The 14,380-nt window shown below is 61.7% G+C and overlaps 2 protein-coding genes across 2 annotated transcripts in view; one reads left to right on the top strand and one right to left on the bottom strand.

Annotated features, from left to right (window-relative positions):
- The window catches only part of CORO7 (coronin 7), a 56,567-nt gene that overhangs the window by 31,050 nt on the left and 11,137 nt on the right, over positions 1-14,380 (top strand). The window lies entirely within an intron of this gene.
- VASN (vasorin) lies at positions 1,626-12,877 on the bottom strand. Its single transcript, XM_019468438.2, has 2 exons — positions 12,738-12,877; positions 1,626-4,297 (listed from the first exon to the last, which is right to left on the bottom strand). The coding sequence occupies exon 2, from the start codon at positions 4,285-4,287 to the stop codon at positions 2,254-2,256; it is 2,034 nt and encodes a 677-aa protein (XP_019323983.1). The 5' UTR covers positions 4,288-4,297; positions 12,738-12,877; the 3' UTR covers positions 1,626-2,253.

Here is a 14,380-nt window from a genome sequence, read left to right as displayed (position 1 = left end):
CCCAGAGCCGTGGGCATTGTCCTGGGTAAGGGTTGTATCTTGGCTTGGTCTCCCACTCTGCCCCTGCCCCCGCCCCACCCCTTCATCCCCTAGCTCCTGATCTGCTGGGATACCCCAAATCCCTTTTCTGGGAGGGCTGGAGTAAGCGTTTAGCCCCTTTCTTTAGGTCCCACCTTCCCCCCTCACTCCCTGCCATCCCACTAGGCCAGGTTTGGCTTTGCAATGAAAACATTTATTCAGCAGCCACGCTGTGTTCAGCAGCGGCCCGTGGGCCCACAATGGCCCCTTTGACAGGGCTGCCGAGGGGGAGGGCAGGCCTCGCCATACTGCTCCCCTAATGGGACCCAGGCTCACAGGAAATCCACCTGGGCTGCCGCCGCTGCCTCAGGAAGAAGGGGCCCCACCCAGGCTCACTGCCACCATCCTCTGCTGCCCGACACGACCCACCGCCCACCTCCTCCCTTCCCATGCCAGAACCCTCAGCAGCCACTAATTGAATCCAGAGCCTCGCGTGGCTGGGCCTGACTCGGCGCTGACATCAACGCCCTGAGCCACAGGGCCTGCTCCCCAGACCTGACTGGGCTGCCTCCTTCCAGCCAGGGTGAGGCTGGTGAGGCTCAGGAGCCATGACCCACAGAGGAGACACAGGCTCGGGGCTTCGGGGAGGCTTGCTCAGCAGTCACAGCACCTCTCTGAGGCCTCAGGGCCCACTTTGCCTCCTGTCCGACGGTCATGGGAGAAGGTGCTGTGTATCCGTCCCTGTTCCCAAGCTTCCAGCACCCAGTCTGGGCCAGAACTGCACTCTACATCCTTGGCCCTGCCCCCACACAGCCTGCGGCTTTCCTGGAAAACACTCCCACTTCCGGGGTTTCTGGAAAGCCTGGGCACATCCCAAATGCAGAGAGTAAAGGGGCATCACAGGGCTACCAGGCCTTCACAAGCCAGGCTCAGACCTTTTGTCCTGTCCCTGGGCCACCTGCCCCAAACAGCCCTGGCTGGGTCCCTTCACACTCACCAGAGGATTCCTGCCTTTCAGGATCCATGCTGCCCCTCCAAGGTGCCTTTCTGCAGCTGGAACAGGAGGCCGGGAGCAAGCTTTCCCAGCCCGAGCCCATGTGGAAGGGCATCAGGACTGCAGGCAGGGCTGGGCTGTGTGTCGTGCCGGGCCCCGGACACAGGCTCCTGCTGCAGTAGGCGCACTCCCTCCACAGAGGAAGGTAGGCGGTGAACTGCCTGTCAGGCCCTTCCCTGAGGAGGAGCCCTTGCAGACCCTCTCGGTCTTTCGGTCTTTATCTGCTACGAGCCCTCCCCAGCTTCACAGGGGCAGTACAGTTCCTGCTGGCTGACCACTGGGCCTGGGCAAGGTAAGGCTGCCCTCATGTTCCTCTCCTTCAAGGTTAGGAGCTGCCCAGCTCCCGTCTGGCTCCGGCCTGCATCCCAGTCTCAACAAGAGACTGAATCAGGCACCCCAGCTGAGGCTGGGCAGACACAGCCCAGGGCAGGATCCCGGGAGGGCAGGCCACCCTGGCACAGTCCTCAGCGGCAGCCCTCCCACCCTGGGGGTTCTGGCCTCCCGCTTACCTCCACACCCACCCAGGTACCCTGGGCCATGCCAGAGAAACACACTCATTTCATCTTTTATTTTTCTTACAAAAGGCCTTCATATCATTGTTTGTCTTACAAAAACCAAAGTCCTTGTCTCTGAGTTTGAAAAACATTTTCCCAGAATAAGTGGGAAAGAATCTCTTATAAATATATTTTTAAAAACCAAAGCAAAACATGTTCCTAAGCGTCTGTCTTTCCAGTTTCTTTTGTTCCTTTGCTCCTTGGGGCCGAGGCTGGGCCACATGCCCCATCCCCAGCCTTTCTCTCCCTCTGCTGTCTTTCTGGGGGCTTCCTTCACTGGCCCCCAGGATCTCCTGGGAGGGGGGCCTGGCAGCCCTGGGCCTGTGTTACCAGCACACGGCAGGGCCCGCCCCACCCTTCCCCAGGGAAGGTGCACGTTGCAGAGAACCGGGCAGATGCCGTCCTCGTAGGCACTCAGGCATAGCGCCACCTTAGAGGTGGTCACCTGCGTCCCAGGATCTCACAGATGAGGAGACTGAGGGGCAGGATCTTGCTGTGGTCACACAGCCCTCACCTTGATGTGTCCTCTTTGTAGGGATCCGAGAACTTCCTTGGTCTGGCAGCAGGAGGGTGCTGGCGGGTCCAGCAGGGCTGAGAGCCTGGCCTGGCAGCCTGTCGCTTCCGGGCTTAGATGTAGGGCTTAGTGGGGAGGGGCCCCTGGGGGCTGGCCCCCGGGTAGCCCATGAGAGGCACCTCACACTCCGGCCCACTGGGTGGAGCTTCCCCACCGCCCTCAGTCGCCTTGGGGCCTGGCTCCAAGGGGGCCTTCACCCCCTCCAGCTCCAGGGGCCCAGTCCCTGGCCCCACTTGTCCTTTGCCGTGAGTGGCATCCGCTGCCGTCCGTCCCCGCCGCACACAGTAGGCTGCCCCCACGGCAGCCAGTGCGGCCAGGAGCACTGCAGCCAGGGCGGGAGCGATGAGGAGCGGCAGGTTGCCCTCCCGGGCCTGGGTGACAGGGGCATGGTTGGAGCGGACGGCTGGGGGTGTGCGGGCCTCCCCACAGGCCTCTTCGCCCTCGGGCACCCGCCCGGCCCCCAGAAGCCTGACGCAGATGGAGTAGGTGGCGTTGGGCCGCAGCTGGGTGACTGTGTACTCAGCAAGCGAAGCGGGCAGCCGCAGCGTCACCGGCCGCTTGTCGGGGCCTGACAGGTTACGGTAAGTGAGGCGGAGGCTCCTGAGCTGCGCGGTGCTGCCCTGCAGGTAGCGCTGCAGCCCCACGCGCAGGGAGGTGGGGCTCGCTGGCTCGATGCCAAGGGGCAGGGGCTGCGGCGGCTCCGGCGTGGCCGGGGCGGGGCTGGGCTGGGGCCCCTGCCTCACCCGGCTCTCGCAGTAGAGGCCCGTGAAGAGCTCAGGGCACAGGCACTCCAGGTGGCCGTGCACCCCCAGGTGACAGGTGCCCCCGTTGAGGCAGATGGACGCTGGGCAGTCCTGGGGCCTCGGGGGAGCTCCCAGAGTGGGTGGGGCGGCAGGCGGCAGGCTGGGGGCCTCCGTGGCAGGCTGCGTGGGGCTGAGCCAGGTGGGAGCTGGACTGGAAGGTGAGAGAGTTGGCCCCCAAGCCATGGGCTTTGTGGTGGGTGCCGTGGCCGTGGTGGTGGTGGCTGGGCAGCCAAAGTCAGCATATTCAAGGTCTAGGAGCAGCCGGCCAGCGTTCTTGGGTGGGAAGTGGCAGCGTGTCTCCTCCGGGCTGGCCAGTGCTACGCGGCTCTCCCGCACCCAAGGGCCAAACCAGCTGAGGGGACACACGCAGTTGAAGGGGTTGCGGGCGGCCGCCAGGAGCCGCAGGCGGGGGAAGAGGGTAGAGAGCTCGTGTGGGAGCGCCTGCAGGCTCAGGTTGCTCAGGTCCAGCTCTTGCAGGGCCACCAGGCCGGCCAGGCTCTCGGGCCGCAGCTGGGCAATGCGGGTGTTACCGGCTAGCCGCAGGCGTGTCAGTCCCCGGAGGCCCCGGATGGCCGGCGGGACTCGCTCCAGCTGGTTGTCGGACACATCCAGGTCGTGGAGGTTGCGTAAGCGGCCAAAGAGCCCCTCGTCCAGCCGCCGCAGTCCCAGGCCGGCCAGCCTCAGTGCCTCCACGTTGGCAGTGTCCAAGGTGCCAGGCTCCAGGGCCGGGAGGCTGTTGTGACTGAGGTCGAGCAGCAGCAGGCGCGGCAGGTGCAGCGGGGGCAGGGCCCGCAGCTCGTTGTCCTGCAGCTTGAGCTCCAGGAGGCTGTCTAGTGTGTCAAAGGCTCCGGGCTGGATGTGGCGGATGCGGTTCTTGCCCAGGTAGAGGCGCTCTAGGCGCCGCAGGCCGCGGAAGGTCTCGTTGGTGATCTCGCGCAGCCTGTTGGCAGTCAGGTCCAGGTTGCTGAGGTTGGCGAGTGGTTGGAAGACCCCGCCGGGCAGGCTGGCGAGCTGGTTCTGTGACAGGTCTAGGAGCTGCAGCCCTGGCAGGCTGGCAAAGCTGCCTGCATCGAGTGTGGTGATGCCGTTCTCGAAGACATAAAGGCTTGCTGTGTCAGGGGGCACATCCCGGGGCACTGTGGTTCCCTGGCGGGCAGCACAGAAGACCGTCTGCGGCTGGTTGCACTGGCAGCCTGTCGGGCAGCACTGCACTCCGGGGCCTGGGGCCAGCAGCAGCAGCAGCAGTGGCAGCAGCATTGGGGGCAGAGGGATTCTGGGGTACATCTTCTGGGTCCTGGGAGCAGAGAAGTGGTAGAGACAGGAGACCATGAGTCAGGGACCCAGGGGACAGCCACGCCAGGAAGGACCAAGAAGGGAATTCCCAGCCCCCTTCGTCACTCCCTGCCCCCAAATCTGACAGCGCACAGTAGTTATGAGTCAGGTCCCCAGTGCCCTGGCCTCGTTCCTGCCCCGGCCCCATCAGTCTCTCACTGAGTGACTTTGAGCAGTCACATGACTTCGTTAGGCTATCAGTTGCTACTTCCTGCGCTGTCACCAGGGTTTAGTGGGCTGATGTGTGCACAGGGAGGCTGGCCCCCAAACACTCAGTGATCATGAAAATCCCCTTCTCCTTAACCCCAGCCCTCTTGCCTCTGCGGCTCAGGGAGAACACGTGGTCAGAAAGCATCAGGCTCTGTGCCCTCCCTGCAGTTCCAGCCCCACCCCTCCTCCCCCCCTTGCCTCTGCTGAGGTGGACAGGCCAGGAGGGAGCGTGGTGGGTCCTAGAGCGGCAGCCCCTCCCCACAGCGTCTGGGAGAGAAGGGGCGGGCAGCCAGCGCGTAAGCAGAGAAGCTGACTGCCCCGTGCCGCTGGCCCCTGCCGCCACGCTCTGTGTCCTCCAAGTGAGAGAGACTGCGGCGGGAAGACTTCACACGGAAACTATGGGATCGGTGTTTTTCCACTTATGAAGTCAGACCTGCCCCATATGGGAGCTGAGGGCCCGCCAGGACTTGGCCAGGGTGGGGGACGCTCCTACGGGAGGGGGCAGAGGAGGGCCTAAGCCCTTGGCAGGTGTCCCCTGGTCTTCAGATCTCTCATCTCTGAGGTGTGATGACAGATCTAAATAAAGGTGGGGGTCCTGGCCTCCCCAGACTGACCCGGGGCAGGTGGAGGGACACTGGTTGCGGGGTGGCCCCAGAAGCAGGGCTGGGCCTAGAAACATTCTGCAGATTGGTTTGTCTGCTGTTTCTTGGGGTGTGCTCTGGCCAGAGCACTGAGAATGAGGAGCGGCAGGCACACTCCTTCCCCTTGTTGGCACACTGAGCATTTATGGTCCCCTCGCGTGGCACCCCCAGCAGCCACAGCAGGTGGAAACTATTCTCATTGCTCCCAGATGATAGGAGAGAGGGGGGCTCCAGGAGGTGCAGTGATTTGCCGCCCCACTGCCGGGAAATCTGAGCCGGAGCCCAGGTCCTTAACCACGTCCAGGTGCAGCTAGGCCTGCAGTCCATGATGGTCCTCCCCTCCTGATGTGGGGCCCAGTCCTGCCCGGGGCGGGGTGGGGGGGTGCTCCCTCTGCTGTTCTGGGCCCCAGCTCGTAGTTGGAACTGCTCAAGACAGAATGGGGCCACAGCACGGGCCCCCCTTCACTCAGGTTCCTGTGAGGAGCCCAGGGGCCACCCTAGCAGCAGTCCCCACTCTCTGGGCCCCTAGAGTCCCTGAGAGGCCAGCACTCCTCCCCTCCAGGCGCCTTCTGCTCACACAAGGGCCTTTTGTGCTGGGCCTCAGCCTCCCCTTCCCCCATGCCTGCCAGCCATCAGGCCATGGCAGGTAACGTGCCCCCCACCCCAATCCAGCCTGTGTTCTGCCCTGCTGCCCTCCGTCGGGCTCCTCCCCCAGGAACATGGGCTCCAGCAATGTGAGGCAGAAGAGGGGGGGCAGGTGGTCCCAGGACAGACTAGACAAGTCACTGGGGAGACCAGCTCTAGGTAAAGGCCTGCTACCCAGGTTGGGCCCGCCCAGGCCCGGCCTGCCTGCAGGGTCCCCTGTGCCAGAGAAGAGGGGCTATCAGCCTCTGCGCCCCTAGTTAACACCGATGACCACCTTTCACAGGCCAGCCAGGGAGGCCTTCCTCGACCTCCAGCTGGTGCCCCTTCCCTGGCTGTCTAAGGTCCTGGCTCTACCATCCCCACCCCGAGGGGAGACCCTGCCTGCTCCCGTGTGTCCCAGAGCATGCCTAGCTCACCTTTGCCAAGTGAGTGCTGGGGCAGGGCCTCGTGCTGAACCTCAGATGACGCTTGGACCAGAACCTGGAAGGCTTTGTGCCCCTGCTGGCCCTGCCGGCACCGTCCCGAGGGGGCTGCGTGCACCGCACCCAGCCTCCTCCCCGGAGTGGACCCGTTCCACCCTCACTGACTCAGAAGGCCGTGGGTGTGGCCTGGCCTCCAGATGTGGGCTGTGTGCGACCCCCACCCCCCACATCCACGTGTGGGGTGAGCCGCTTCCCCCTGAATCAGCCCTCCCCATGGGGCCGGCAGGGTCAGGAAGGGAGCAGCCAGGCTCCAGGATGGGAGGGGACCCTACACGTGGCCACCCCTGTGGCTTCAGCTCCCTCTGGGTTTTGTATAAGGTCGTAGTTAAGAGCTCATGCTCCAGTCAGGCAACCTGGGCCAGGGGCATCCCAGCCATGAGGCCATAGACTGCGTTTTTCTCTCAGAGCCTCTGTTTCTCCGCTGTCTGCCCAGGCGTTACAGGCAGCACCTCCTACGACTGGAAGCGCTTAAACACAGAGCAGCCGGGCGTGGCCCCTGGGGGCCTGGGGTGCATGCTGGAGGGTGTTCCCCAGTCTACATGGAGGAGGCATCAGCCTGGGCTCTGGGCTTCACTCCAGAGTCTGTTGGCCCTTTAATCAATAAAGTCATCACGGGGGAGGGAGGCAGAGACGCTCGCTGTAGGTCTGTCTAGCCATAGAGCGGCAATTTGGCCGAGTTGGTGGGGAGCAGGGGCTGGGCCACAAGAGCAATCGGCATCTTGGGCTGGGAAGACCCCAGCAGGCAGCAGCTAGGATGTAGAGCCCTGCTCCACCTGCCCAGTGAGGAGTCAGCATGGGGGCTTTGGGAAATGGGAAGGTGGGTGCTGGCGGCTCTGGGGGCTCCGCTGTGGGCTGTCCTGGCACCAAGAGGAGACCACAGAGTCCCCAGAAGGGACCCAGAAGGTGAAGACTGACCATGGAGGGGGTGGGCAGTAGAGCTACAGGAGATAGAGACCTGAGTGTAGGCCCAAGTTCAGCCCCTAAGTAGCTTCCCAAGTCCCTGTTCACTTCTGGGCCTCGTTTTCACCCCAGCCCTGCCTCACTCTCTGGAGTTGTTCTGAGCACCCAGAGTTGTAGTTGTGTGTTGTTCTGTTTGTTTTTAAATGGGGAAGTTCTTTTAACAAGTTCTGGGAGTGATTCTGCCTGTCTGGGCTCGTTCTGGTGTGTGTGTGCTTTGGGGGTGGGGTCTCTCATGGGAGGTCACGGCTTTCCTGGCCATTACAATTCCAGCAGCTCTGAAGGACCAGGGGCCTGGGCTTTGATATCTGATCTGCTGACCCAAGGCAGGGAGGTAGGACCTTTCCCTCTGCAGAGGGTGGGGGGAGACTTTTGGAGGCAGCCCTGAGGCTTTGGGGGGTGGGGTGGGAGGAGGGCAAAGGGTCCAGGTCTCTTCTCTTAAACCTGGACTCTGCAGACTTGCCTTGACCTGGCCCCACCGTGGTGTGATGGGAAGAAGCAGGAAACAGAGGCCCAGGCTCTTGCTGCTGGCCTTGCTGCCCTCCAGGGGACAGTTGCTGGGATGGGGCCTTAAGGTCCCACTGTCCACAGTCCCAGCCTAGCTGTATGAGAGCCTGGCCATGGCCCTTTACTTCCCTTCTCATCTGTGAAGGCGGGGAGTTGGGAGGGGTCCTGGTTATAGCGCCTCATTGTCAGGGCTGTTTAGTTTGTTCTTGGAGCGCATGCTAAGTGCTCAGTAAACATTTGTTACTGAAGGTGTTACCCATAAAACCTGAGCCCTGCCTTCTGCACATACAGGGTGAGGATGCCATGGTGTGAGGGGGGTTTTGTGCCACTTTCAGCACAGACAGGAGGTCCCTTGGGTCCAGGGGAGGCTTCCATGCAGAGGCTGCCCTCTTTCCTCCACCCTTGGGTGTGGGAGAGTAGGAATTGGAGAAAGCCGACTGATGAGGGGTGTATTTAGTTCTGGCAGTGGGTGGGGGAATGAGCTGACCTTTGGCCAGCCCCCCTTCAGCCTATGACCTGGAGGTGGGGAAAGGGAGCAGAGGGAGGAGCTCTCAGGGGGATCCTGGTGCCCCCACCCACTTATGAGTGTAGGGGACACCTGGAGGCACCCACTCACACACAGGCACTGGGTCAGGCAGGGACTGGTGAGTGGGTGGAACCCAGGCATTTGTGTGACCACATCAGACCTTAGGCTGCTCATCTCACTGCTCCTGGGGAAGGCCACAAGGCTGGTGAGGGAATAGGGTTGGACAGATGAACAGATGAGGCCAGCACAGCCCCTTCCTGTGCCAGACACTGCAGAGTGGGCACAGGGGTCAGGTGCTGCAGGTCTGACCCTGAGACCCTGAGACTCTGGGCCTCTGGCTCCCAGTGCTTCCCGCCCGCACCGCCCCCCCCACCCCCCAGGCTAAGTACTGCTGGCCAGGCCTGGCAGCAGCCCAGCCCAGGAGTCTGCCAACCCCCCAGGCAGGCGGGGACCATGCCGGCGGCCAGGACGGCTGGCTCCGGTTTCGCTGACGTGTCTGAGGAGGCTCAGAGCCTGGGCTGGGTCCGCCTATCTCCCCATCCCTGGGGCACAGCAAAGCTGAGAGGTCAGAATCTCTGTCCTAGGCCCTCAGGGGAAGGGGCTGAGGTGGGGCTGGGGGCCTTAGTCAGACCCTGTGATGAAGCTGGGAGTCCTTACTAGTCTCCGCCTCTCTGCCTTACTCTGTGTACCTCCCCAGCCAGCTCTGCTCATTCTACAGATGAGGCCCAGACACCACTTCATGACCCCATCCAGTTTCCTTCCCTTTCTGGGTTTCTGTTTCCCACCTATAACCCAGAGGTTTCTCAACCCCAGCTGCACATCAGAATCATCTGGGAAGCTTTGGAAAGTTCCTGATGCCCTCCGCCACCACCACTACCACCCCTACCCCTAACTTGGGGCAATTAAATGAGAACTTCTGGGATAAGGCCCCGGCAGAGTTGTGTAGGAGAGGCTCCTTGGGTGAGTCGCCCCTACAGACATTGGGGCAGAAGGTTGCAAAGGGGGACAGTCTGGATGTCAGTCTTCTCTCCCTGTCTGGGGAGGGGTGTGGATCCCCAACAAATGTGGCAGGTGTGGCTGGCTGGCAGCGCTAGAAGAGCAGGAGCTGGGCCCTCCTCCCCACTGCCCCCACTCCTCCAAGGCAGGAGCTGCCTGGCCCCAAGTGGCTGCCTTCTTTGGCACCATGGATGACTTGGCAGCTACCAGACCTGTCAGCCCAGGGCTGGGAGACCAGTGACTAAAGCCATTCTGCTCAAGTGGGCCCTCAGGGCGGCGAGATATGTCATTTCAGTCAGGAGAGGTGCCACTCTGTTGGGAGAGGACACCTGCTGCCCCAGAAGCTATTTGGTGGCTGCAGCCCAACTAGAAATAGGCCAGTCCAGATGCTACCATCCGCACACGCAGGTGTGATGCCACGGGGGCTGGGCCCAGTCAGACGCAGGGCTGCCTTGCTGCCCTGTCCCCACCCAGGGCCAAGCATTCATCAAGGAAGGCCCTAACCCTGCAATTAACCCTGAATTTGCCAGAGGAAGACCTTAGTCACCAAGGGAGGTCACCAGCCCAAGCCAGCTGGGCCCAGGTTGTCTGGGGCCTAGGCAGGGACTGAGAAGTAAGTGGCCCTAGAGGGGTCTTGCCCTTCTCATTTGCCGTGCCCAGGGTACTCAGTTTCCCTGTGGCAGAAATGGCCTTTTCTGGGGTCCACGAGTGGCTCAGGGGAGCCACAACCTGGTCCCCTGTGCCTGGGTCTCTCAATTCTTACTGCTGCCCGTCCAGGCCCAGGGCCAGTAGGGGCCCCAGTGACTGCCCCAGCCCCAGCCCCTTCTCAGTGCAAGCCAGTTCTCTCCTCCCTCTTTAATTAAATCTCTCAGGCAGCCGCGGAGGAATGTCAGAGCCTTATTGCATTCCCCTGGAGGAGACTGGTTGGGGGACCATCCCCAACCTGGAGAACTGGCCCCTTGCCTGCCTCTACCCTCCAAAACCAAGGTGGCTCAAGGAAGCCTGCTTCAGCCTCCTCATACCCAGAGAGGCTGGAATGAGGAAAAGTGGGGGAGGCTTGAGGGCCTGGCCGGCCAGGCGGACCAGCCAGCTGAGGGAAAGCAATCCGGCTGACTCTGGAATGTGGAAACCGATAAAAGGAAGAAGGCTGAGCCCCTGTCCGCCTGTGGTGCACTCAGACTCCCGCAGCACCCTTGCCCGCCCCCAAACACAGCCCTGTTCCAGTCACGCGCGCGCAGACACATGCCCACGCCAGACACACGCCCATTGGGCTGTGCTCTGACACACACACACACGCGCGCGCGCACACACACACACACACACACACACACACACACACACACCCTCCCCCTTCTCCAAGAAATCTTGCAAATTCCACAGCAGTGAGGGGAGCTGGTTTTCTTGGCAGTGCAGAGCCTTGGGCTCCCTGGCTCAGGGAGGGACTCTTAAGGGGAGCTGAGGGGGGCTTATAGGAGGGGTCACTAACCGGGTTAGGTGGCACTGTTGCCCTTTCCAAGAGCTCAGGGCCTCCCAATGGTCAGGGATGCTTCTGTGGGACAGACTCACCCTAGCCTTCTCTCTGGTCCCCAAGGGGGCTGGCTGGCTGGCCTGCTGAGGTGGGAGCTACCTCCTGGGCCCACCTGAGACCCCATTTTCCTTTTCCCAGGAGCTGCCCAGCTCAGGGATGGGGTTCACTTATAAGACCCCATGGGGACTCAACTATCTTTACGTGGGACTTGTTCCAGCCCCCCCAAGGCATTAGTAGGGGTGTCAGGAATGGGAGTCAAGAGACTGTGGACCCGTCTCCTGCCCAGGGCATCTCCATGCCTGCCGGAGGAGGCTTCCTAAGGAGAGCACGGGTCTGGCTTTTTGTGTTCAATCCCTCCTCCCCCACTTCCAGAGTGTGGAGAAAGCAAATGCCCTGGACAGCAACCCCCCACTGACCCCATCTGACCCTCTGGACCCACAGGTCCCAGGGTAGCTGTTTCAGTCTGCAACTGGGGGAGGTGGGGACAGGCAGTGCCCAGGCCCCCAGCCTGGCACGTGTGTGCTCATCCCCCCTCCCTGGGCCAGATAATGGTCTGGAGGGAATCCAGCTGGGCTGCTCATTACCAGAGCCCTCTTCCTGCCTCTGACACTCTGTTTACAGAAGCTCTGGGGGCTGAGTCCCCTGGGAGAAGACAGCCAGCCCAGGGGACTGCTCTCCCATCCCCCCACCCGCCTGCTTTATCCCTTTTGGGCCTTGCCAACAGCTGGGCCCATGCTGGACTTCGCTACCCTCTGAGTCAGTTCAAATGGACCGCACTTGGAGGGCACCCACCTAGCTACCCTTCTATGCTCCCAACACTCAAAGTCCAGCTGACTGGGAAGGAACCTTTAAATTTTAGTACAGTTACCCAGCCCCAGAAGCTTTAGGCCTGGAGAAGAGGGCTCTGCGTCCTGGTGCCTCTTCCAGAACCTCACCTGCCTTTGCCAAAAGGCAAGCGGGGGGAACACTGGGACCCTCAGGGCCATTTCCTCCTTCCCACCTTTCAGACTCCACCCCTGGGCCCCAGCAGGAGAGGCAGTCAGTGACCCTGGTGTGGTAATCTTTAACGAATGGGGGCAAGGCAGAATGGTTGGCACCAATTGCCTGGCCTGCCAGTGACCACAGGGGACCTCAGCAGCCCTCAGGCCCCAGAGCTGCCAGCCCAGGGACACAAAGGACTAAGCTGGCTCCAGGCCATTGGGTTCATAGCCCAAGCAGAGCCCTGTCCATGGCAGAGGCAGAGACAGAACACCCTAATATCTGGAAAATGAAGGGTCCGAGCCAGCCAAGGTCTGTCCCTCGTGACCCATGGGGTGTCAAATACCTCGTAGCCACCCCGACTCCTCCTCAGGGTTGCATGCCTATTGGCCCCCTGCTCTGCCCTGGGTGACAAGGGTCCTCAATACCCAGGCGGCCGATCTGCCCAGATCTGCACAGGGGCACGGAGGGCTCCAGGCCCAGAACCAGAGTGTCCCACTCCAGGAGGTAAAAGTAACTCAAGACTATGGCTTGGCTATCCCCTCAAAGGGGTTTGATTCATAAAACTGGTCATGCCGGAGGGCCCAGCCGTGGGAGGAGGAAGCGAGGGAGGGGGTGTTTATTTTGTCTGCTCGCAGCCCTGCCGGCTACTGGCCCGTGAGCCTTGTGCGCGCGCGCGGGTGCGCGCGCGGCCGTGGGGTTGTCCGGGACTACAGGAGGAGGGGTCGACTCGGGCGCGGGCAGGGGGTGCACGGGGCCCGCCCGCCCTGCGCCCGGGTGATCGTGCGGGGCTGGGGTCCAGGTGTCGGTCCTGAGGGCGTGTGTGCGCGCGATAGGGGGGGTTCGCGCGCGTGATCAGCGCGTTGCACAGCCCGCCCCCTAGCGCCCCCCCCCGTCTCCGCCCGCAGCGCCCCAGCCCGGCAGACACTCACCGGGCGGCGGCGGCGGCGGGAGCCGGGCGGGGTGGGCCGGCCGGCCTGGAAGCGTCCTTGGTTCCAGGGTCCCGAGGCAGCAGCGTCGGTGTCTCCCCGCCCGGGGTTTGGGCTGCGGAGTCGGCTGGCTAGGAGGCGGGTCGCTCTTTAAGGGCCGGGGGCGGGGCCGCTCCCCATGGGGCGGGGCGGGGCGGGGCCGACAGAGACCCGCCTCCTCTCTCCGCTGAAGGGGTCGTTCCGCCGGGCAACCTAATACTCCACCTCCTGACCGAGGGAATCAGGAGTCCCGCGCTCCAGTCTGGTCTGCCACTAGTTCGCCATACAACCCTGGGCGGGCCCCTGTTTTTCGTGTGAAAAAGAAGAGAATATCGAGGCCAAGAGTCCCAAACCCGGATGCCTGTGACACAACAGGCAGGTGATATAAGGGTAATACAAACTTGAGGAACTGACCCCAGAGTTTGTGGGGACCTGGAGAGGCCGGAGTGGGTGGGTGAGGGTTGGTGTAAGGGCTCAACCCCTATGACCTGCTCCAGTCTGTGAGAGTTGCAGGTTTTTCAACAGAAACTGCGAATCTGTTTTTTGGTTTTTTTCTTGTTTTTTGTTTGTTTTTTGTTTTTTTTGTTTTTGAGGTGAAATCTGTCAATGTGTTACTGTTGGTAGCTAATCCCAATTTCAAAAACTTTTGGGCAGGCCACAGAGAGCCCTCTGAGAGCCTCTTAAGTACAATCTCTAATGCCAAATCTGAGTTCGGGGGTGCTTTTAGCCATGAGGGCTTTCAGGGAGGTGAGCATCCCTGGACCACATTCTCCACATTTTAGATGAAGGGACTGAGACACAGGAAGGGAAGTGACCGTCTGCCCAAGGCCCCACTTTTACCATTGTGCTGGACGGGGTGGGATGAACTGGGAGGTTGGGCCTCACGCTCAGTGAGTGGGGCCTGGGTGCAGCTGATGGTAGCCCTTGACAGGCAGGAGGGGTGGGTGCCAGGGACTGGACTAGTCCAGAAAAACTCCCTGCCTTGGAGTATTCCAGGAAAATGCTCTGCCCTCTTGCTCCATGTTTGTGGTCAGAATCATGCCTCAGAGCCTTTGGGGACCAGCTCAGCTGCCAGCTTCCAGAAGGCTTTGGGGTACCCGCCATCCCCTCCAGCCTGGCCTGTATTGCATGCTTGTCTTGGTATGGAGGTGTGGGGCATGACTTGTGAACCTCTGCTCCTGGGCCGGTGCTGGATCTCTGGTGTGTTTCATTTGGCTGGTTTGGGACTTTTTAAAACTTTGAAGCCATTGCCAACATTGAAAAATCCGGTGGTTTCACATCAAAACGGGACTTCCCAGCTTGCCCTTCAGTAGGAACTCTGGGCCAGGGCCGAGGAGTAGCTGCCCCCTCTGATGGAAGCCGAGGCTCACTGGCCACCCCTGTCCCCACAACTCCCAGGTGTCTTCCACCAGGAGCACTCCACCCGCTCACATTCCTGAAGCATTTGAGTTTGCAGTGGGTACTGTGTGGCTTCGGTGAGATGGCCCTGTGTTCCCTAGAGCCCTCAGGAGGGTCCACAGATGCCCCTGGGGGGTGGTGCTGCAACCTAACCCTCCCTAAGGAACAGGACTTTGTGACAGGCCCCCAAGCTTCTCACCTCCCTGTCC

The sequence above is a fragment of the Panthera pardus genome, unplaced genomic scaffold, assembly GCF_024362965.1.
Source record: "Panthera pardus isolate Hobbes unplaced genomic scaffold, ASM2436296v1 HiC_scaffold_4, whole genome shotgun sequence".
Classification (NCBI taxonomy): Eukaryota; Metazoa; Chordata; class Mammalia; order Carnivora; family Felidae; genus Panthera; species Panthera pardus.
This window is presented reverse-complemented; position numbering and strand designations above follow the sequence as displayed.

Excerpts from the sequence above, each read along its gene's own strand:
- VASN (XM_019468438.2), bottom strand. The coding sequence starts at position 4,287 with ATGTACCCCAGAATCCCTCTGCCCCCAATGCTGCTGCCACTGCTGCTG.